At 43.8% G+C, this 23,599-nt stretch overlaps 1 protein-coding gene across 2 annotated transcripts in view; it reads left to right on the top strand.

Annotated features, from left to right (window-relative positions):
* Positions 1 to 23,599, top strand: part of CRHR2 (corticotropin releasing hormone receptor 2) — a 325,322-nt gene that overhangs the window by 227,662 nt on the left and 74,061 nt on the right. For both annotated transcript variants that reach the window (XM_068238507.1, XM_068238508.1), the window contains exons 3-5: positions 989 to 1,074; positions 4,771 to 4,877; positions 13,785 to 13,902. In XM_068238507.1, coding sequence (XP_068094608.1) covers positions 989 to 1,074; positions 4,771 to 4,877; positions 13,785 to 13,902 — 311 coding nt within the window. The remainder of the gene's footprint in view (positions 1 to 988; positions 1,075 to 4,770; positions 4,878 to 13,784; positions 13,903 to 23,599) is intronic.

Genomic DNA, 23,599 nt, shown 5'->3' with positions numbered 1-23,599 from the left:
TTTTTTTTTTTTGCTTGGACCTTCCCTTTAACGTCCCACTGTGCAACCAGCCTTAAAGGATACCCAAAGTGACATGTGACATGATGAGATAGACATGGGTATGTACAGTGCCTAGCACACAAATAGCTATGCTGTGTTCCTTTTTTTCTTTCTCTGCCTGAAAGGGTTAAATATCAGGTATGTAAGTGGCTGACTCAGTCCTGACTCAGAAAGGAAGTGACTACAGTGTGACCCTCACTGATAAGAAATTACACTTATAAAACACTTTCCTAGCAGAAAATGGCTTCTGAGAGCAGGAAAGCGATAAAAGGGGTCAATAGATTTTAGCTCTGGCATACTTCCATTAATGTGTCATTGAGCAAAAACAATAAAACAGTTAACATTTAAACAGCAGATTTAAACATAAAATAAAACTGTGGAATATCTTAAAAAGTCGTTTTTAAGTGAAGGAGGATAGATACAATCATTTATTTCATTATTTTCACTTCGGATTTCCTTTAAAGAGGCACTGTAGTGACATATAGTAGAAAATATAGTATATAGTAGTAAGTGATCCAGGATACCCCCTTTTACTGTAATTGTCCTGGTTTCAGCATCAGACACTCTTCCTATATCTGTATAGTGCTGTATAATATTGGTTTGCACTTTGCAGCCCTTCCCTCCCAGTGATGCCTAGGCTGATTAGCTATGCAGAATTCTCCTCCCACAGCATTCCGGGAGAACAGGTATTCTTTTCACTTGTATTATTTGGAATTCTCAGAAGCCAACATTCCGCAGAGCTGCACCTGACAGGACTAAAGATGTCTCCACTTGTGATCAATGTCAGAATGTAAATCAGGGTGAGGGAAGATTTTACAATGGAGAAACACTAACTAAATCATTTATAAATGAAGCAATTTTATTAATGACGTTATTTTCACTACAGGTCCTCTTTTATGAGCATAAATCAAGCTCTGTGGTGATGAATGTTTTTCTGCTTCCCCCGCAGGAACTGTTTTCAGGGAATGTTTCGAGAACGGCACCTGGGCCTCCTGGATGAACTATACGCAGTGCGTCCCTATTCTAGATCACAAGGTAAGATACAGACAGAGGCGGAGCCTAACCTTCCAGCCAATCAACTTTTGAATCCGTGTATTCCTAAGCTCCAGTATATGCATATTGATGAGTATACAGTATGTGAGGAAGGTGAAAAGGCGACTGTATTGTAGGACAGTTTTTATCCTCCACGCCTCTTTCTGCCATTTAGCATATATAATATACGCATTTCTATACGCCGCAGCCGTGGCGGCATAGAGGATGGATTTCAGGCGGGGATAATATAGTCAGGCCTCGAGGGAAACGCAGTTCTGCCGCTTTGGCCAGGCTCGCCCATGTGTTAAATAAAAGCGTGCTGCGAGTTATATTAGTTACTTCAATCAATTATTAAACACACGTTTCTCTTCCTGGTCATCTGCTCTGACAGACAGCAGATTCTGCTCCTGTCGTGGCCCTGTACTGTGGCATGAGTCTGGACAATGCTTTACTCGTCTATCGAAAAAAAGGGGCATGGAAATTTGGGTGCCTAGTAATGCCAATGTAAACCATTGGTATTTAATTTCCAATATTTTACTATGGCCAAACTTAACCCTACTCTCACACAGAACCCTCCCCCCTGACACCTAACCCTACCCCCCTCACACACATACAAACTTCCTGATGGGAGATGGGAACACTTAAGCCACTCCCCTAATCATGCCCCGTCACACCCCTAGTGACACATACCATAAATATTTCATAAGAAAAATATGTTGTTTTATAATTCAAACCACACTGGTCCTTTCTATCCTAGTTCATTTTCCTTCCTATAAACATTTTAAAACTAGTAATAGATCAGGCCTCTTTCATAGTAGGACGTTGCGGTTTGATGCAACGTTAAAGTCGCAACAATTACAACGCAACGCCTCAAAAAAGTCGCAACGCAACTTAATGCCCCGTTATCGTCGCATACAGTAGGCATACAGGCAATGAAAAGTATGCTTCCAGGTCATTACTGAGCATGTGCAAACAGTCCACCGCAGCTAATAACGTGTATAACGCACAGCATGCAGCACTTTCTAATAATGCTACACGTTACACACAAACGCAACTAGTGCACTGTGAATGTTGCACAGACTTAGTACTGCTGTGCGTTAGTCCACGTTAATACATTTTCTAACGTGCGACTTTAACGTCGCACTGTGAAAGAGGCCTCAATTTAAAGGATGTGAATAAAGGTTAGAGTCAAGTAAACACATTTTTTTAGTAGAGAAATACAAATATTTACATAGAAAGAGGGTCAAAGTCCTGAAAGAGGGACAAATGAGGAGGAAAGAAGGACAGAGGGACAGGGCTCCCAAAGAGGGACTGTTCCTCCATAAGAGGGATAATTTTGAGCTATGCTGATGCCTGAACCCCCCCCTCCCCCGCCCAAACACCCTAAATGATGCCTAATGCTAAATCCCCTCCCCCAGGCTTCCTACCCTACGCCTCACCCCAAGGTCCGTCCCCCTCCTCGCCGCTGTGCCCAATACCCCCTTCCCGCCTGCTACCCCCTCCAGCTCAGCGGCCCCCCAACCACGGCTTTGGGGGGGGGAAGGCCGCGATTTCTCCAAAGTTTGCCTCAGGTGGCAAAAAGTCTAGGGCCGGCCCTGCCTATAGTCATGTGACCACAACTTGGACATTCAGCTAAAGGGGAACTTCAGCTTAACCTTCCTGGCGGTAAGCCCGAGCTGAGCTCAGGCTATGCCGCGCAGGAGGATTTCTCAGGCCCTGCTGGGCCGATTTGCATAATTTTTTTTTTGCAACACGCAGCTAGCACTTTGCTAGCTGCGTGTGCATTCCGATAGCCGCCGCTGCCCGCCGATTAGCCGCCGATCGCCGCCCCCCCCCCCCCCCATTCCCCGTGCGCTGCCTGGCCAATCAGTGCCAGGCAGCGCTGAGGGGTGGATCGGGACTCCATTTGACATCACGATGTCGATGGGGGAAGCCCTTCAGGAAATCCCGTTCTTTGAACGGGATTTTCCTGATCAAAGATCGGCGGAGGCAATCGAAGCGGGCGGGGGGATACCGCTGCCCTAGGCTCGCTACATGGTTGAACAAAAAAGCATTTTTTTAAAAAGCTACTGCGCTGCCCCCTGGCGTTTTCTAATAGACCGCCAGGAGGGTTAAACAAACATACTGTCATTAAGTTACATTAGTTATGTTAATTAAAATAGATAGGTAATATAATCTCTTACCCAACCTGTTTTAAAATAACAGGCAAATGTTTGTGATTTCATGGGGGCAGCCTGTGTACTGATCACCCCTCCCAGCTTTATGCACACTAAGCAACGAGAACAACAACATCAGAAATCATATCATTTGCACAGCCTCAGGGGAAAGGTGCCCAGGCAGATTTCTTTGATGGGTGGAGCTTAGCTTCTGTGCAGCTAAAAAATGAGGCTTGGGTGAGAAAAACAAAGTTCTGATGCTGTGAAACTGTTAAGGAAACACCAAGCCTTTTCAGTGCTGCTGAGTAGATTTTTAGTCTAGGGGTTCACTTTAACCTATTTTGGTTCCTGGACGTAGAATCTACGTCCAGGAACCATACGCGCTACCGCGTGCTCCCGCGGCCGATCGCGCGCGTGCACGCGCACTCCCGGCCGCAGATTCGGTAGCCGCGGAATCAATGTATCGGGCTATGGTGCCCGATCACTGATTCCACTCCCCCGCTGAAAAAGCGACCGCTTCTCTCGGAAGCTGTGCTTTTTCTGGCTGTTCCCTCCCCCATGCGTCGCTCTAAGCGTGTGTTACGCTTAGAGTGACGTCATGTAAACAAACTCATGGCCGCCATCTTGTGGCCAAAAAGTAATACTACAACTGAAAGTAAAAAAATATAAAAATTAACACACATTTACATTATAAATTTATTGTTTACCTCCCACCCTCCCAAAACTACCCAAATAAAATGTTTACTATAAAAAAACAAAACATTACAATAAAAAAAAAAAAAACATGTAAATATTTACCTAAGGGTCTAAACTTTTTAAATATCAATGTAAAGATGAAATATTTCTATATTTTTTTTATTTTAAACTTGTAAATAGTGATAGATGCAAAATGGAAAAAATGCACCTTTATTTCCAAATAAAATATTGTCGCCATACATTGTGATAGGGACATAATTTAAACGGTATAATAACCGGGACATATGGGCAAATACAATACGTGAGTTTTAATTATGGAGGCATGTATTATTTTAAAACTATAATGGCTGAAAACTGAGAAATAATGAATTTTTCCGTTTTTTTCTTATTCTTCCTGTTAAAATGCATTTACAGTAAAGTGGCTCTTAGCAAAATGTACCCCCCAAAGAAAGCCTAATTGGTGGCGGAAAAAACAAGATATAGATCAGTTCATTGTGATAAGTAGTGATAAAGTTATAGGCTAATGAATGGGAGGTGAACATTGCTCAAGTGAAAACGACGGAACGCGAACGGGTTAAGGGTACTTCTGGATGTTTTTTTGCTGAGCACTGGTTTGCAGGGTAGCCGGAGTGATATAAATTCTATTATTTATTGTTATGATATGTAGCTAAGTTGGAATACAACTTTTCCAAGCCACAGGCTTTTACTCATCCCAAAATAACGGATTCTGGATGAGATTATCCCCCACCCGGGAAGGGTAATTACTGCTCCCTAAACAGATTAAATGTCCTGTAACATTATTGTAGAGAGTCAGGCTAATCGAATCACATTATCTTCTTGTCTGCAGAGGAAGTACGACTTGCATTACAAGATCGCTCTCATTATTAACTACCTGGGCCACTGTATCTCCGTGCTGGCGCTGGTCATCGCCTTCCTGCTCTTCTTGTGTCTGCGGTAAGTCCTTTTCTTTCATTCCGTGTCAGAGAGCAGCACTCAGGGCCGGCGCTACCATAGAGGCAAAGGGAGCAATTGCCCCAGGGCCCCAGAGCATATAGGGGCCCCCAAAGTGTCTCCCCCATCTTAACTGTTGCTCCCGGGCGTCTCTGCAGAGTCTTTGTCAGAGCAGGAGGGAAATTTGGCTGCAACAAAGAACCCCTAGTGCCGCTTTTTGGTCAAGGGGTGTCTGTTTGGGGGGGGGGGGGGGCTGTGCTAATTTTGCCCTCGGGCCCCATTGCTAGAACCAGCCCTGGCAGCACTTCTGACGCACGTACACTCTACTGCTTCTACGTACAGGCGATTAAACATGGAATGTCCGTCATTTAATGTGCGATGAAACTCCATAATCATTGAAAAAAATTAAAAATATCATCCAATAAGAACTCACTTATTTAGCTCACCTGTCCTGTAACTGTTGTTTTTCATGTTCACTGTCAGATTTAAGAGAAATGTGATATGAAAGATTAAAATAATACTTCTAGTGATGAGCGTAATGACCCAATTACAACTATGCGAAATGTCGCAAAATTTCACGTAATTCACAAAATAACGATTATGGCCGTAATGGAAATTTTGCGCATTTCAAAAAATTACGCCAAATTTCGTGTTTATGGGGATTTCGTAATTACAATCTTTTTCATAATTACGATAGTTTACATAATAGTGATGATCGAACACCTAGATGTTCAGGTTCGGTTAGGTTCGGCTGACGTCATCCAGCCCGCCTGCCCCCTCCCGCCACCAGGGGGCGCCGGTCCTCCCGAGTGCCGGCCTGCCCCAACCCCCCAGGCCGGCTCTCGGGAGGACCGGTGCCCCCTGGTGGCGGGAGGGGGCAGGCGGGCTGGATGACGTCAGCCGAACCTAACCGAACCTGAACATCTAGGTGTTCGATCATCACTATTACATAACACAAACAAATCAGAATTTCGTGTTTAACATGCAAATTCGACCTTTCTCAAAATTGTTCCAGTCCAAAGGCTCCTGATACATTTATAAAGCGACAGCACTTGCAGGTACCTTTGCATTATCAGATACTAGCTAATTGCCCGGCGTTGCCCGGGTATGTATTTGGCTGGTGTTGGCTCCGCCTATTTTTTCTAACCCTAACACACAATTACTCACTGACCAAGTTTGTGAGCTTTGCGGTCTTTGGTATCAATAATCTGCATTGAAATGAAACAAATCTGATTGAGTGTGTGTGGCTCCACCCCCTTTTCTGAATTTGAACCCCAGTCACCCAATAACCAACTGTACCAGGTTTGAGGCCTGTGCCATTAACAGTTCAAGAATGGTAGCAATTAAATATTCCCCTTGAAAAGCAACAGGTGAAGTTTGATTTACTTTTGTAGGCTCCACCCACTTTTCTGAATATTAATCCCAGTCACCCAGTGACCAACTGTGCAAAGTTTAAAAACCCTGCCATTAACAGAATGGCTGCAGTGTACATTTTCCCAGTGAAATTTGTATTTGTCTCCACCCACTGATGACCCGGCGTTGCCCAGGTATGTATTTGACTGGTGTTGGCTCCGCCCACTTTCTAACCCTAACACACAAACATTCAATGACCAAGTTTGTGAGCTTTGGAGTTCTTGGCATCAATCATTTGTATATTCCCATAGAAATTAAACATTGATAGGCTGCTTGTGGCTCCACCCCTCTCCAGCATTTGAACCCCAGTCACCCAATGACCAACTGTAGCAGGTTTGAGGCATCTGCTATTAACAGTGTAAAAATGGCAGCAATTTAAATATTCCACTTGAAAATCAACAGGTGAATTTTGATTGGCTATTATAGGCTCCACCCACTTCCCTGAATATCTCAGTCACTCAGTGACCATCTGGACAAAGATTGGGAACCCTGAAATAAATAGTGTAAGAAGGGCTGCAGTTTACACTTTCCCAGTGAAATGTGTTTTTGGCTCCGCCCACTTTTTGTAACCTTGACACAAATTCACTACTCAATGCCCAAGTTTGTGAGTTTTGGGGTCCTTGGCATCAATAATTTGTATTTTCCCATGAAATGAAACAAATCTGATTAACTGTTTGTGGCTCTGTCCCCTTTTCTGAATTTGAACCTCAGTGACCCAATGACCAACTGTACCAGGTTTGAGGCTTGTGCCATTAACAGTGCAAGAATGGCAGCAATTTTAATATTCTCCTTGAAAAGCGACATGTGATTTTTGATTGGCATTTTTAGGCTCCACCCACTTTTCTGATTATTAATCCCAGTCACCCAGTAACCAGCTATGCTAAGTTTGAGAACCCTGCCATTAACAGTGAAGAAGGGCTGCAGTTTACAATTTCCCAGAAAAATCTGTTTTTAACTCCACCCACTTTTTGTAACCTTGACACACAGTCACTACTCAATGACCAAGTTTGTGAGCTTTTGGGTTCCTGGCATCAAAATTGTGCTAATGGAAGCAGTTTATCCAGCAAAGAAATCTGGCTGTTTTTGGCTCCGCCCCTTTACTGCATTTGAACCCCAAACACTTAACGACCGACTGTAGCAGGTTTGAGGCCTCTGCTATTAACAGTGTGAGAATGGCTGCAGTTTCAATATTCCCCTTGAAAATCAATAGGTGAATTTTGATTGGCTCTTGTAGGCTCCACCTACTTTTTCGAATATTAATCCTAGTCACCCAGTGACCAACTGTGTGAAGTTTGAGAACCCTGCAATTAACAGTGTAAAAAAAGCTGCAGTTTACATTTCCCCATGTAAAAAGTTAATTGTTTTGGCTCTGCCCACTATTTCTAATTTTGACATACAGTCACTTAATGACCAAGTTTATGAGCTTTGGGGTCTTTGGCATCAATAAGTTGCATTTTACCATTGAAATTAAACAAATCTGATTGGCTGTTTTTGGCCCGCTCCCTTCAAAATTTAAATTTCAGTCTCCCAGTGACTGACTGTAGCAGATGTTAGGCCTCTGCCATTAAGAGTGCATGAATGGCAGCAAAGTAAATATTCCCCTTGAAATTCAAAAGGTGAATTTTGATTGGCTGCTGTAGGCTCCACCCACTTTTCTGAATATTAGTCACAGTCACCCAGTGGCCAACTGTGTCATGTTTGAGAACCCTGGCAATAACAGAATGGCTGAAATCAATCTAACAAATCTGATTGGCTGTTTGTGGCTCCACCCCTTTAGTGAATTTGGATCCCAGTCACCCAATGACTGACTGTATCAGGTTTGAGGCCTCTGCCACTAACAGTGTAAGAATGGTAGCAATGTGAATATTCCCCTTGAAAATTAATAGGTACATTTTGATTGGCTGTTGTAGGCTCTATCCACATTTCTGAATATTCATCCCAGTCACCCAGTGGCCAATTGTGTAAAGTTTGGGAACCCTGCAATGTAAAAAATGAAGTTGTTGGCACCGCCCACTTTTTCTAACCTTGACATACAGTCACTCAATTATCAAGTTTATCAGCTTTGGGATCCTTGGTATCAATAATTTGTATATTCCCATTGAAAAATAAACAAATCTGGCTGTTTGTGGCTCCGCCCCCTTCCTGAATTTGGACCCTAGTCACCCAGTGACCAACTGTACCAGGTTTGAGGCATCTGCTTTTACCAGTATAAGAGAATGGTAGCAGATGAAATATTCCCTTTGAAAATCAAAAGGGGAATTTTTATTGGCTGTTGTAGGCTCCACCCACCTTCCAAAATCTTAATCTGTGACCCAATGACCAACTGTGCAAAGTTTGAGAACCCTGCCATTAACGGTGTAAGAATGGCTGCCGTTTAGATTTTCCCAGTAAAAGTTGTTTTGGCTCCGCCCACTTTTTGTAACCTTGACACACAGTCACTCAATGACCAAGTTTGTGAGCTGTCAGGTTCTAGGCATCAAAAATGTGTGAATGGAAGCAGTTTATCCACTAAGGAAATCTGATTGGCTGTATGTGGCCCCGCCCCTTTAGTGAACTTTGACCCCAGTCACTCAATGACCGACTGTAGCAAGTTTGAAGCCTCTGCCATTAAAAGTGTAAGAATAGCAGCAGTTTAAATATTCCCCTTGAAAATCAATAGGTGAATTTTGATTGGCTGTTGTAGGCTCCACCCACTTTCTTGAATCTTAATCTCATTCACCCAGTGACCAACTGTGGCAAGTTTGAGAACCCTGCGATTAACAGTCTAAGAATGGCTGCAGTTTACATTTTCCCATTTAAAATGAACGGCTGAAATTTGATTGGCTGTTTTATGCTCCGCCCACTTTTCCTGGATTTGTAACCTCGGTCACCAAGTGACCAACTGTGCAAAGTGTGGGGACTGTGGCTCGATTACTATGAGAATGGCAGCCTTTTACATTTTTCCATTGACATGAATGGGTGGAATCTGATTTGCTGTTTGTAGCTCCGCCCAGGTGTGCAGGGGGGCCGCGAGACCCCCAGAACATATCATCCCAGGTAGTAAGGTATCTGCATACCAAGTTTCGTTCAAATCGGTCAAGCCGTTTTCGCGTGATCGCGGCACATACACACACACATACACACACACATACACACACACATACATACATACATCCGATTTTATATATATAGATTGCAAGGCCCAAAACCAAGTGCCTCAACATGTCTGCTAAGTGCACCATGGCAAAGAGCACCTGTCTTAGAAGTGGCTGCAGATAGAGCCTCCTGATACATTTAAAGCGACAGCATGTGCAGGGGCCTCACTCGCCTCCGGTCTCCTGCTCTGCATAGACGCGTATACACATGCTGCTTCCTGCTAAACAGGAAGCAGCGTGTGTATACCCGGCTATGCAGAGAGGAGACCAGCGGCTAGTGAGTGATCGGCGATTGGAACCAGGGAGGTGAGTAGCTGTGTATAGCGTTTCCCTGCGCATTACTCTGCATCTGAGGGGGGAGCACAGAGGGCGGCCCAGGGAGAGGAAGGGAGGGAGAGGTCGGGCTGCCCTCCCCGCGGCTGCGGCTCCCCCCTCCATTACAGTGCCCTCCTCCCAATAGCGCTCAGGGCAGCCGCACGGCCCCTAGAAACAGGCCTGGTACAACAAAATACAGGCTCAGTAGTGCGAAATAAAGATTCAAAAGTGCAGGTACTGCAAGAACAATTTGGCAGTTAGCAACAATGAAGTGCAAAGGAAAGATGTAAGAAGGGAAGGTGGCATGTCTGGTATAGATATGGCTGTGGCTAGGGGAACTTTAACCAGCTTAGCGGTATTTACGAGCTCAGCTCGTCCATGACTGCCGCGCTGGATTGCTCTGGCCCTGGTGGGATGATTTTCATATTTTTTTTTAAAAAATCAGCTCGCCGCCGATGCGCCGCTACCCGCCGTGTAACAGCCCCTCCTACCCCCAGCCGCCCCTACCTCCCCCCCCCCCCCTACCCTGTGCGCAGCCTGACCTATCAGCGCCAGGCAGGAAATCCTAGGCTAGTTACATGATTTAAAAAATAAAAAAATTAAAAAAAATTTGCTGCGCCGCCGCCCTGGCCGTTCTAATAGCACGCCAGGGTGGTTAAAGTGGTAATAAACTCTAAACTAAATAACAAAAAGTTTAATAAAAAAAACAAAACAAGGTATTGTGTTAATTAAGTGTATATCTATAAGACCCTGCCTTACAATATTTTTTTTTAATTGGTCAAGTGTAAAAAACATTTTTACATTGGTTATTTTTTGCCTTTGCCAAAGAGGCTGCTATCTTAGTTGTGCTGCTGATAAGATAAAATCAAGGTCTTTGCACTGAGGAAGAAGTATTGATGATGTTTTCAAACTACAAAGCGTGGCAATTCCTGCTGACTCCTGGAAAGATTTTATCAGGGTGGCCCAGCTTGATGCTCCTTCCACCTGCAGTGACTGTAATTATATCTTAACAGCAGCATATAACAGCTTCTTTGGCAAAGGCATGAAATAACCAGTGTAAAATGTGTGATGTAAACTTTTTTTTTTTACACTTAAACAATTAAAAAAGTGATTGTATGGCAGGGTCTTGTAGATACTACTTTAATTAACATAACATAGTTTTTGTTGTTGTTTGTTTGTTTGTTTTTTTAGATTAACATTTTTGGGCATTTAATACAAGTTTAAAGTTGGAGTTCCCTTTATATTTTGAGCAGAGTTTCACTAAAGTTTTGGAAAGTTTTCTTGAACGTTTCAGATTTGTCTTCAGCTTTTGAAAACCACGTAGAGTATAGAGTGGCTGGAGGTCATCCTCGGGGGAGTAACATACACGGAGAAACCTCGGCTCTGTGCGGATTACGCGCATTATTTGAAGATAGAAAAATCGGTTGGTGTCTCTGCTGTGTATCAATGCTCCTCCTGACCCCAATTAAGGCATTCCCAGCATGCAGGACTGACAGCCGCCTGACTGCTGCATCTGAGGGCAACTTTCATCTTAAATTGGACGCAGCGCGATCGGGAACCTGAAGAAAGAAGACAAATTGAAGAATGGAAGGTTCAGACACGGCAGGAAGGGAGGCAGCTTTGAAGCAACTTTGAAAAGATGTTGAGATAACTGACAATATGAAGGGAAACCGCAAATATAAAGGGGGGTTTCGGCTTTGATAGAGAACCTAAAATATTGCTCTACATTCTTCGCTGCTCCTTCCCTGCTGGGGTCTTACTTCTTTGGTGAAGAATACAATTACCTGAACCGAAGAATAAAACTCAAAATAACCATACACACGTCATACTTACCTCCCGTGTAGTTTACTCATCAATCTCTTTCTCCTCTCCTGCGTCCTGTTTGTCCACTGTGGAATTCTCTGTCCTCCATTTTGAAAATGGATATTACCCCATAACAGCTTCCTGGTTAGCTCACTGTTAAACTGTAATATTGCCCACGTTATTACATGCATGTGCTATATCCATATCATTCAAAAAGCTGTTCAGTGTGGAAAGTATAGCACTCTTATACTTACAATCAGTGAAGTATGCACACAGAAGCTCTCTGCTTGGTTTGCTTTTACATTACCTCCTGCACCAAATTATCAAATTAAATTTCACAGTGTACGAAATGTGGCTGCATGATAGTCAAGCCTGAAGCAACATTTACTAGACCCCACAACTATCTCCTCCAGTATCCAAAATTTGACTTAAAGAGGAACTTCAGCCTAATCATACTGTCATTAAGTTACATTAGTTACCGTATGTTAATTAAAATAGATAGGTGATATAATCTCTTACCCACATTGTTTTAAAAGAACAGGCAAATGTTTCTGATTTCATGGGGGCAGCCATCTTTTTCATGTTGCAGCATATTTTTGGTTGAAAGGAAGCGACAGGGAGCATGAGACACAGTTCCAACTGTCCTGTGTCCCGATAACCCATCCCAGCTGCGCGCGCTGTGCAACGAGAACAACAACATCAGAAATCCCATCATGCTTTGCACAGCATCAGGGGAAAAATTCCCGGGCAGATTTATTTGATGGGGCGGTGTTTAGCTTCTGTGCAGCTAAAAATGAGGTTCGGGTAAGAAAAACAAAGTTCTGCTGCTGTGAAACTGTTAAAGAAGCACCAAGCCTTTTCAGTGCTGCTGAGTAGATTTTTAGTCTGGAGGTTTACTTTAATGATAGCTGAACTCCAGGCACCACAAATGTCAGCGGTGCCTAATATAGGGAAAGGGCCCAGCTCCAAAATCACCTGTACACTCATTACGAAGGTTGTCAGAATTATCACAAATGATGATGTCAGACACTTGTAATTCCAGGAGCCTTTACTTAGGTACTTTAGAAAGTGCACCAAATTGTACTGAATTGATGATTAGAAAAAAAAATAACTACCATTTGACTCATAGGCCCTTTTAGACATTTAAAGACCACTCCAGCCAAAAAAAGAAAGCAGTTGATATCAGAACTGACTGGTTTTAGACTAGTCTGTCTTCTCATGGGGAATTCTCAAGGTTTTCTTTGTTTTCAAAAGCATTTCCTGAACTTTAGTTTAACTGCCAAAATAGTAAGATACCAGCCAGCCTCCTTTCTCACTTGCACACTATTCAGTCAGTAAAGGCTCATACACACATCAGACTATAGTCTTTGGAAAATGAAAGATCACAGACCAATCTTACCACCCTTCATGTAGTATGAGAGCCATACTCTACACAGTCTTTTCTATTGAGCTGAACTCCCCATCAGACAGAAATCTTTGCAAGATGCTGCACACAAAGATGCTGCACACATTCAACAGATCAGTATCTGCAAAAGATCTGTTCCTGCTAAAGATCCGTTCCTGCAAAATGCATTCATAGTCTATGAGATCTGCAGATCATCATACACACCTTGTTTAACTGACATTCATCTGCAGATCTGAAAATCCATCCTGGTGGATCTGATCTGCAGATGAATGTCTGTTAAACAAGGTGTGTATGATGATCTGTAGATCTCATAGACTATGAATTAATTTTGCAGGAACAGATCTTTTGCAGGAACAGATCTTTTGCAGATACTGATCGTTTGTGTCTGTACAGCATCTGTGTGTGCAGCATCTTGCAAAGATTTCTGTCTGATGGGGAGTTCAGCGCCATAGAATAGACTGTGTAGGTATGGCTCTCATACTACATGGAAGGGAGTAAAATTGGTCTGTGATCCTTCATTTTCCAAAGACTATGGTATGATGTGTGTATGAGCCTTTAGACTTAGCAACTGCCGTTCAGGAAATGCTTGCAAAAGCAAAGAAAACCCAGAGAATCCCCCTTAAGAAGATGGACTAGTTCAAAACCTGTCAGTTTTTAACTGCTTTCTTTTTTTCTCGAGTAACATTGATGCAGGAGAATGTCGGGTCCTGTAATTCTGCACATGATATATCAGTTGCTCTCATTTCACATAACGGAGAACTCACGCCATGAATTGTATATAAATTATAACTGTATATATTATTATATATGAATTCTCTTTATCCCGTGTGCCGTTTGCAGGAGCATAAGATGCCTGCGGAACATTATCCACTGGAACCTAATCACCACGTTTATCCTGCGGAATATCATGTGGTTTCTCCTGCAGATGATCGACCACAATATCCACGAAAAGAACGAGGTGAGGGACGCTAATGCGAGAAACGATGGCTGTGTGTGTGGCGGTAACTGTCATCGCATTGACCTGCAGGGGCTTAAATGGGAGACGGAGCAATAAATCAGCTGATTTGCTGTCTAGTTGTACCGTATAGGCTGGAACAGAGAATCTCATAAACGCCAATAACAGATCTGTCATTTCATCGATTGCTTCCTTCTAAACACGGAGACTAAATACAGGCTTCAAATTTACACGTTTTTTTCTCTCCTTGGCTTCCTGACTGTTAAAGAGGAACTCCAGTGAAAATAATGTAATAAAAAAAGTGCTTCATTTTTACAATAATTATGTATACATGATTTAGTCAGTGTTTGCCCATTGTAAAATCTTTTAAATCCCTGATTCACATTCTGACATTTATTACATGGTGACATTTTTACTGCTGGCAGGTGATGTAGCTGCTGCATGCTTTTTTGGCAGTTGGAGACAGCTGTAAACAGCTATTTCCCACAATGCAACAAGGTTCACAGACAGGAAACTGCCAGGAGTACCATGGTCCTCAGAGCTTCTTGTGGGAGGGGTTTCACCACAATATCAGTCATACAGCGCCCCCTGATGGTCTGTTTGTGAAAAGGAATAGATTTCTCATGTAAAAGGGGGTATCAGCTACGGATTGGGATAAAGTTCAATTCTTGGTTGGAGTTTCTCTTTAAAGGACAACAGAAGTGAGAGGGATATGGAGGCTGCCATATTTATTTCCTTTTAAAGCGCACCTGAACTCAGAACTTAATCTCTGCTCTAAAAGATAAGCTGCAGCATAATAACCTTTAAAGAAAAACATTTCTTTGTTGCAGCCGATACAAATCCTGCAATAAATGTGCAATGTTTCTATTTCCTGCTTTCATGAAAGAAGACATATTGCTAACATTCTGTGCTTTCAAATGAGCTTATCTGCCATCTCTGCCATGGCAGTCATGTGACCCAGGGGAGAGATCAGATTACAACTTGTGATTAGACACGAATGAGGGGGAATTAGACAGGCTAAACTCGCTAAATACATACAGGGTGCATTTCTCTATGTTTTCCTTCTGTCCTGTGCAAGAGTTCAGGTCCACTTTAAACAATACCAGTTGTCTGTCAGCCCTGATGGTCTATTTGGCTGCATTAGTGTCTGAATCACACCAGAAACAAGCATGCAGCTAATCTTGTCAGATCAGATAATAATGTCAGAAACATCTGATCTGCTCTATGCTTGTTCAGGGGCTATGGCTAAATGTATTAGAGGCAGAGGATCAGCAGGATAGCCATGCAACTGGTATTGCTTAAAAGGAAATAAATATGGCAGCCTCCATATCCCTCTCACTACAGTTGTCCTTTAAGGCGTCCCACTATTTCTCTGCAGCCCTCTGTAGGCGCCCCTCATTCAGCCCCCTCCACATACAGAGCAGTGCAGCAGCCCTGTTTCATGAGATGTCCCTTATTCCATGTGGAGCTGTCCAAATGCCATCAATTCCATGGGGGGTGGCCTAATGTGCAGCATTCGCCCTAGGCCACTGCCTAAACTGCCTAAATCACTTCCTGCGCAAATATGAAAGCTGATGTCTGGACAGAAGTAAATGATCCTCACGGTACTGATTTCAGTCAGTAGCTCGGAAGAATACAAAGAATAAAAACTGAGAGCCCAATATAGTGTAGTATGTCACAATAAATGGAATATGACGAAACAATAACGAGTAATATACTCACAAGTCTGGGTTACCACAAAGGCAACCACTGGATATGCAGGTGGGGAGAATTATAACCTGACCCCACTCAGGTGTTAAGAAGTCATTCTCTGTAGACAGGAAGAATGGGGATACACCCCTCCACCAAGGGTAGACTAGATCAATAGATAATTAGTGATAACAGAGGCGCCAAATTAGAATAAAATGATTAAGATCAGATTAAAAGGAGGGGGTTTGGTGGTTACCACCCTCAGGTATATAATGACCAGCCTATGAGTCGTTATATATAAGCAATGTGATTTATTGTAAAATCTCCAGGTATGCAACGCGTTTCACGGGTCAAAAGCCCGCTTCATCAGGCAATCAGTGTTGGAGATACACGAAGCTGCATCAGTTTTAGGGCCCAGCGCCTACTGCAGTACCGTTTCTTGAATCAGCTTTGGCTGCTGTTCACTTTAAATCATACATAAGGGAGAGTCCCAAATGTCCCCCTCCTTGCTCTCCCCATCTCCCGCCCCCCCCTCCCCCCAGATGTGCTGCGCCACTTCACTCACATGCTCTCAGCGTTCCAGCAATGGGATCTCCATCAGCTCGTCCAGCATCCTGTATCCATGACTACAGAGGTGCCTCGTGTGACTTGTTACGTGCTGCTGGGTCACATGAGGCGGCGCTGTAGTCAGAGAGAAAGCAGGACTTCACGTGTGGCTGGTGATCCCATCACTAATCTGCTGAGCGGGTGAGTGGTGCTGCACTTGTGGGGTTCACTTTATCCATTCCTGCGCCTGGACGTGATTGTCACGTTCAGGCGGCTGCTGCACGCTCCCGTGCACTTCTGCGTGCTCCTGTGCCGCTCCCCGTTAGCCCTGAGATCAATGAATGGGAATATAGTTCCCATTCATCGATCTAAGTCCCCGACACAAAAACCTGCCTTCTTATCAGAGGCCACGGTCTTTCTGAAAAAAAAAAGTTTCCCGTCCTCCTAGTGCTTACTGTAAGCGAGCCCACACCAAAAATTACCCAAATAAAATTTTTAATGGCAAAAAAAAGAAAAACAATTAAAAAAAACAAATAGTTACCTAAGGGTCTGAACTTTTTAAATATGCATGTGAAGAGGGTATATTACGAACATTTTTTAAATTATAAGCTTGTAAATAGTGATGGATGCAAAACTGAAAAAATATTGGTGCCATACTTTGTGATGGGGACAAAATTTAAATGGTGTAATAACCGGGACAAATGGGCAAATAAAATACATAGGTTTTAACCATGTATTATTTTAAAGTTATAATGGCAGAAAACTGAGAAATAATGATTTTTTTCCCATTATTTTCTTAATATTCCTGTTAAAATGCATTTAGAAAAAATTAATTCTTAGCAAAATGTACCACCCAAAGAAAGTCTAATTGGTGGCGGAAAAAATTAGATATAGATCAATTCATTGTGATAATTAGTGATAAAGTTAATGGCGAATGAATGGGAGGTGAAAATTGCTCTGATGCATAAGGTAAAAAATCCCCACGGGCTGAAATGGTTAAATCATACATGGGGAGATTATTTCTGCCTGGAGTGGGTCTTTGAGGTAGCCATCCAGTTGGATTTGTGTCACAGATAAGTGCTTCAGATCGAATGCTACCATGTGGCAAACCAACCAGGTTTGGTTCTTCCATGAAGCAATGTGAATCACTTGTTTCAGGGTGGCAACATTTAGAGAGCGGCAAGAGATGGCTCACCTCCTCAAATGTCCCTGGTGAAATTATTCAACCACCAGGTCAAATAAGTCTTCGGGACTTTCCAAACAGCCTTTGGAGTTTTCATGTCCTTGAGTACTTCTGGAGATGTGTGGATCCATACTTTGCACGTGCAAATCAGCTCTTGCTCATGTGCAGTACTGGTACTGATGCTCCCATCTTTGGAAGCGTTCTGGGACGTAAGTTCTTCCAAAGCCATCTGAGGAGTCCTAAAGAGGCCTTCCAACTGCAGGTCAAATAATTTCACCGAAGGAACGACGGGAGGACCAGGAAAGTTCTATAGGACCCACAGCCTTCTCTCTCTATGGGGTTGATTCACTAAACAGTGCTATTTTAGTGTTTTTTTTCTTTTCGCGCGAACGGCGTAACGCCTAACGCAAGCAGAGGTGTAGCTAGGGTTTTCAGTGCCCCGGGGACAAAGACAGTTTTTGTGCCCACCTCTGGACAAAATGGACGTGGCCATGCATCAGGATGTGGTCAAGGTCATGGGTGGAGTCAAATTTATAAATGCCGTTTAGATAGCCAGATGTGCCCCCTTCCCCCTATAGATAGCCGATTGTCCCCCTTTCCCCATTCAGACAGCCTGATGTGCCCCCCCCCCCTATAGATAATCAGATGTCCCCCCAGATGTGCTCCGCTTTTTCTGCTGCTGTTAATGCTCTGCACTCCTCTGAGGAGGGAGAGAAAGAAGCCGGGGCACCTCAGGCAACCAGCGAGCCGCCTCTCACAAATGTGGGGTTACAGCGACTGTTCTGAGCACCCTCACAGTGCCGCACCCGGGGACATATGTCCCCCATTGCACACCCATAGCTACTCCTCTGAATGCAAGCACACGACAATGGTGATTATGGAAAAGTTCACAGTATACATTTATAACACAAACATTACACAGCAAACACCACAAAGCACAGGTTATACTGCCCACAGTGAATTTAAAAAAATAAATTAATCTAAAACATGACATTGTACGTATGAGCGACACAATTGAATAACTAAATTAAAAAACAAAATGAAAAAATGAACGGACACAAACAAACAAATAACACTTACTTGCCCAGTCGCAATTCGCAAACTAGTATGAAGCTGGTGCAGATGAGCAAAGCATGTATAGGCCACAAACAGCTGACAAATGTTAAAGCGGATCCGAGATGAAAAACTAACTATAACAAGTAACTTGTCTATATATCTTATCTAAAGTTTAGATGGTTTACACAGCAAATCTAGCTGCAAACAGCTTCAATAGAATATGATTATTTCTTCCTGTGATACAATGACAGCAGCCATGTTGTTTGTAAACATTACACACAGGCAGGCTTATCTGTATCTTGAGCACTCAGCCTGTAAAAAAAACCATAATCCCCCCTCCTCCCTTCTGCCTCTGTAATCTCTGGCTAACACCACCTCCTCCTCCTGCCCAGACTGAGCTCCCATGAGCCCTTGCTACTGCCAAAAGAAAAAAAATGTATGTGTTTGTCAGCATGCACACAGCTTATGCTGGTGTATGTGCATGGTGCGCATGGACACATAACATTAGCTCCCTTGTGCGATTGGTAAGATGCGCTATCTGTCCCAGGAGAGGACGTCAGGATGTGTGCTCCTAATACCTAGATAGGTTTGATGCAATGAATGTGTTTGCATGTCTGCACTATGCAAGTTACAGGGCCAGAGTTAGGACACCTATGTACCTGGGTACTTCTGCGCAGTATAGGTGACTAAGCATAAGAATGCATTCTTCTGTGAACTAAAACCCCGGCTTATAACTTAGCTGTAGGGACAACAGTTGTGCCTGTATGAGTGAATCTGTGAATGCATTTGTTTGAACATTTGCATGCGAGTGTGCGAAGAGTTAATAGATTTTTTCTTGCTACTGCCAAGGCTCTCTGAAAACCTGTGGGCGTGGCTTGTTTAGTTTATAGGGAATTAGAGCATTAAAACAAAAACAAACAAGTATTTGGCTTGAGGAATGCCCTATATCAATAGGAAAGGAACACAATTATGCAATGTGTAAAAGTTCACCTCAGATCCACTTTAAGGAAGCCCAACTAATCAAAATACTTGCATCATTGGATTTTGTGCGCGTAATAATCTACGCGCGCTAAACTTAGGAAGTATATTTGCAGCGCGCACTGTACATTTATAAAGCGGTCTGTGTATTCCCGACGCACGCTATGTAGTCATACTGTGCGATGTGTGTTTTTCCCGCGCACTGTGATGTTTTAGCGCGAGTAAAGTTTTACGCACACTGTGACGCGCATAATGCATTTAGCGCAATTGCGTTATACATTAGCACGGTTTAGTGAATCAACACCAATAGGTGAGTATCCAAGCCTTTTTTTATTGTGCAATTGTGCATGCAATTCAGGATCATTATCAGAGGCATAGCAAAAGCCATAGCAGCCATAGTAGGTGATATGGGGCCCTGAAGCATAGGGGGTCCAGATGATACTTAATATATTCACCATTAACTTTCTAATGTTTCTCCACCCTCAGCCTATGGGCAGTGTTGATTGCATGAGAATGTAAATGGTCCAATTAAATCACATACATAGGGGAGGGGCAGGTGGCATTGTTTAAGAGTGCCTACATCTAAGGGCCCCATGACAGTTTTTCTATGGGCCCCCATGATCTCTAGCTAGGCCACTGGTCATTATCATCTTATTGACCATTCCTATTTAGGACAGACTTTGGTAAACCATCAATAACTGGTACTAGGGAAAGCTTAGGAAACCTCATGGAGAAGCATGTGAGTCAGTTTGATCAGCTGATTCGTAATGTTCTGATTTGCTGTGATGACTTCCTGTTTTAAAGGAAACCAGAGATGAGATTGTTAACAAGTTTTATACATACCTGGGGCTTAATCCAGCCCCATCCACATGGGATCGCTGCAACGCCGCTGACCTCATTCTTCTCCCTCTTCGGTACCAGTTACCGTAACAGCGGCCAGTCTGCACATGTGCAGTGCGCTCCTCTGTCTCTCTGACGGTTGGGAGCGCCACCGCAGAACACTCCCAGCTGCTGGAGAGAGATGGCGAGAAATGGAGGAGTGCACTGCACATGCGCCGACTGGCCACGACTGGCCAAAGTTACGGGACCCGGTACCAAAGTGGGAGAAGACTGAGAAGTGATCTGTGTGGATGGGGCTGGAGGAAGCCCCATGTATGTATAAAACTTGTTAAAGGATACCCGAAGTGACATGTGACATGATGAGGTAGACATGGGTATGTACAGTGCCGAGCACACAAATAACTATGCTGTGTTCCTTTTTTTAATTTCTCTGTCTGAAAGAGTTAAATATCAGGTATGTAAGTGGCTGACTCAGTTCTGACTCAGACAGGAAGTGACAGCAGTGTGACCCTCACTGATAATAAATTCCCATTTTTATCTCTTTCTTGCTCTCAGAAGCAATTTTCTGATAGTGATAAGAAATTCTAACTATAAAACACTTTCCTAAGGATCACACTGTAGTCACTTCCTGTCTGAGTCAGGACTGAGTCAGCCACTTACATACCTGATATTTAACTCTTTCAGACCGAGAAAGAAAAAAAGGAACACAGCATAGTTATTTGTGTGCGAGGCACTGTACATACACATGTCTATCTCATCATGTCACATGTCACTTCAGTATCCTTTAATAATCTCATCTCATCTCTGGTACACTTTAACACATGATCATGACCAACAAATCAGAACCTTACAAATCTATCAGCTGATCAAACTGATCACATGATTCCCCATGAGTCCTCCTAAGCATTGCCCTCCCTAACCGTCACTTCTGCAGCTCTGCCGTTAATATGTCGCCGTGAAGTCATTATTGCAATTACAGCTTATGACATTGACATCTGTATTGTGCCCGCCGGGCTCTCTCACCCATTACAGATCCGTATTATGCCAGAACACGTTTTCGTCACATCTTCCTAATAGACTTTTAAGTGACCTTGAAGGACTCTTTCAAAGGCCCGAAAATTGGGTCTCTTTGCTTTTGCACCGCCAGAGGCCGCATTGATTTTTCATATCGTTCATTATTCTCAGGATCTTAGTCACCTCTGATAAATGAATTGGCGTGGGTTATCTGAACAATAACGTTCCCTGTGTGGACTCGTAGGTACTTTCCTGCAGACGGTATCATAGACAAAGGACTGAGAGATCGCTGCAGATAATGGGATACAACGTGAATTGTTTTCTTGTGCTTAAGATTTTAGCTCAAGGGCAGGTAAGCTCATTTGAAATATGAAAATCATCTCAGGAGACAATATTAGTCTACTTATGCTCAGAGGCGTAGCTATTGGTGGGCAAGGGGGGACATATGTTCCTGGGCGCAGTGCTGGGGGGGTGCACAGCTCGGCCGCTGCACCTCTGCGTTCATGAGAGGCGGCTCTCTGGCTGCCTGAACTGCCCCTGCTTCTCTTATTCCCTCTACAGAGGAGTGCAGAAGCATTAATAGCAGCAGAAAAAGCAGGGCACATCTGGCTATCTATGGAGGGCACATCTGGCTATCTATGAAGGGCACATCTGCCTATCTTAAGTGCGACACATCTGACTATCTATACGGGAGAAGGGGGGCACATCTAGCTATCTAAAAGGGGGTACATTTGGCTATCTAAAGCGGGGCACTTCTGGCTATCTATATGGAAGAAGAGGGGCACACCTAGCTATCTAAAGAGGGATACATTTGGCTATTTTAAGAGGGGCAAATCTGGCTGTCTGAACAGGGATAAGGGGGGGGGGCACATATAGCTATCTATAGGGGTGAAGTGGGCACATCTGGCTATCTAAACAGCATTTGAACATTTATCTCCATTATCTCCATTTATCACCCATGACCACGACCACATTCTGTTGTGTGACCATTCCCATTTTGTCCAAAGGGGGGTACAAAAATTCTGTCTATGTCCCCAGGCACTCAAGCTATGCCTCTGCTTACTCCATAGAGCCAAATTAATCCATGCCATGCACTGATGAGGATCAAACAATCCAAAACAGTCTGTATGCATGTTGGATTATTATGGCTCTGTTCCAATTAACAAGCTGACACATCATTGCATTCCAGCGGTTCTGGAGGTGTGTTTAGCTTCTAAAGGCAATAATGGTTAATTTGCATATATTCAGCAGTGATGCACTGGGAGACATCTCAAGCTCACTCCAACCTGATTTATCGCAAATTATTTCTGTTTTAAGAAAGCAAACTTTTGTTTTCCATAGCGTTTTAGTAAGGGTGCTTTTAGGACTATTGTAGCCCCTTACACACTCCAATGAGTTCTGGTTCACCATGAGCTTGCTGGTTAGTCTGTACCTCTGCTTATGATGGCAATACATTTTTTTAGTCTGCTATCAGGCTGATCACATCTAATCAGAGAAGGATTTAATGTCTGCGCACACACTGCTTAGCCTGGGGTTCACTTTAAATCATAGATGAAAAAGAGCATTTCTGCGTGGAGTGGGTCTTTGAGGTAGCCATCCAGTTGTATTTGTGGAGCAGATAAGCGCTTCAGATCCATGTGGTGAACCAACCAGGGGCAGTTATTCCACAAAGCAACGTGAATCATGTGCTTCAGGTGCGACAGCAATTAGAGGGTGGCAAGAGGCGGCTCCCCTCCCCAAATGTCCCCCTCCTCGCGCTCCCTGTCTCCCCCGCCCTAGATGTTCAGCGCCACTTCACTTACCTGCTCTCAGTGTTACAGCGATGGGTTCTCCATCCACACACCCAGCGTCCTGTATCCATGGCTACAGCGGTGCCTCATGTGACCTGTTACGTGCTGCTTGGTTACATGAGACGCTGCTGTAGCCAGAGAGGAAGCAGGACTTTATGTGTGGCTGGTGATCCCATCACTAATCCCCTGAGAGCTGGTGCAGCACATATCCGGCATCCTGGGAGGTCTTGCAGGAAGCAGAGGGAGGTAAGTGTAGTACAATACAATACAATAATGCAAAACAATAACATTTGTAAAGCGCTTTTCTCCTATAGGACTCAAAGCGCATAGTTGTGTCTCAGATTAATACAGGGTTTCAGGCTGGGTTGTGTTACAGAGGAGATAGTCAGTGTCAGGGTCATGCGGCAATGATCTCACCTGGTCTGGGGGTCCTTGAGGTATCCTCCGTGCAGCCGGGCCGGATTGCTGCGGGGGAATCGGAGCGCCGTGGTTTGCCGCGGGTCGCACTTCCGGGTCGGGCTCTGGGCGGAAGCATCTGTTTGTGCGCATGCGTCTTTGGCGATGGTTTGGTCTCTGTTGCCAGGAGATGCGTGCAGAACTGGGC

This window comes from Hyperolius riggenbachi, chromosome 5 (genome assembly GCF_040937935.1).
Source record: "Hyperolius riggenbachi isolate aHypRig1 chromosome 5, aHypRig1.pri, whole genome shotgun sequence".
Classification (NCBI taxonomy): Eukaryota; Metazoa; Chordata; class Amphibia; order Anura; family Hyperoliidae; genus Hyperolius; species Hyperolius riggenbachi.
The sequence above is the reverse complement of the archived record's forward strand: the minus strand, read 5'-3'. Positions and strand labels throughout refer to the sequence as shown.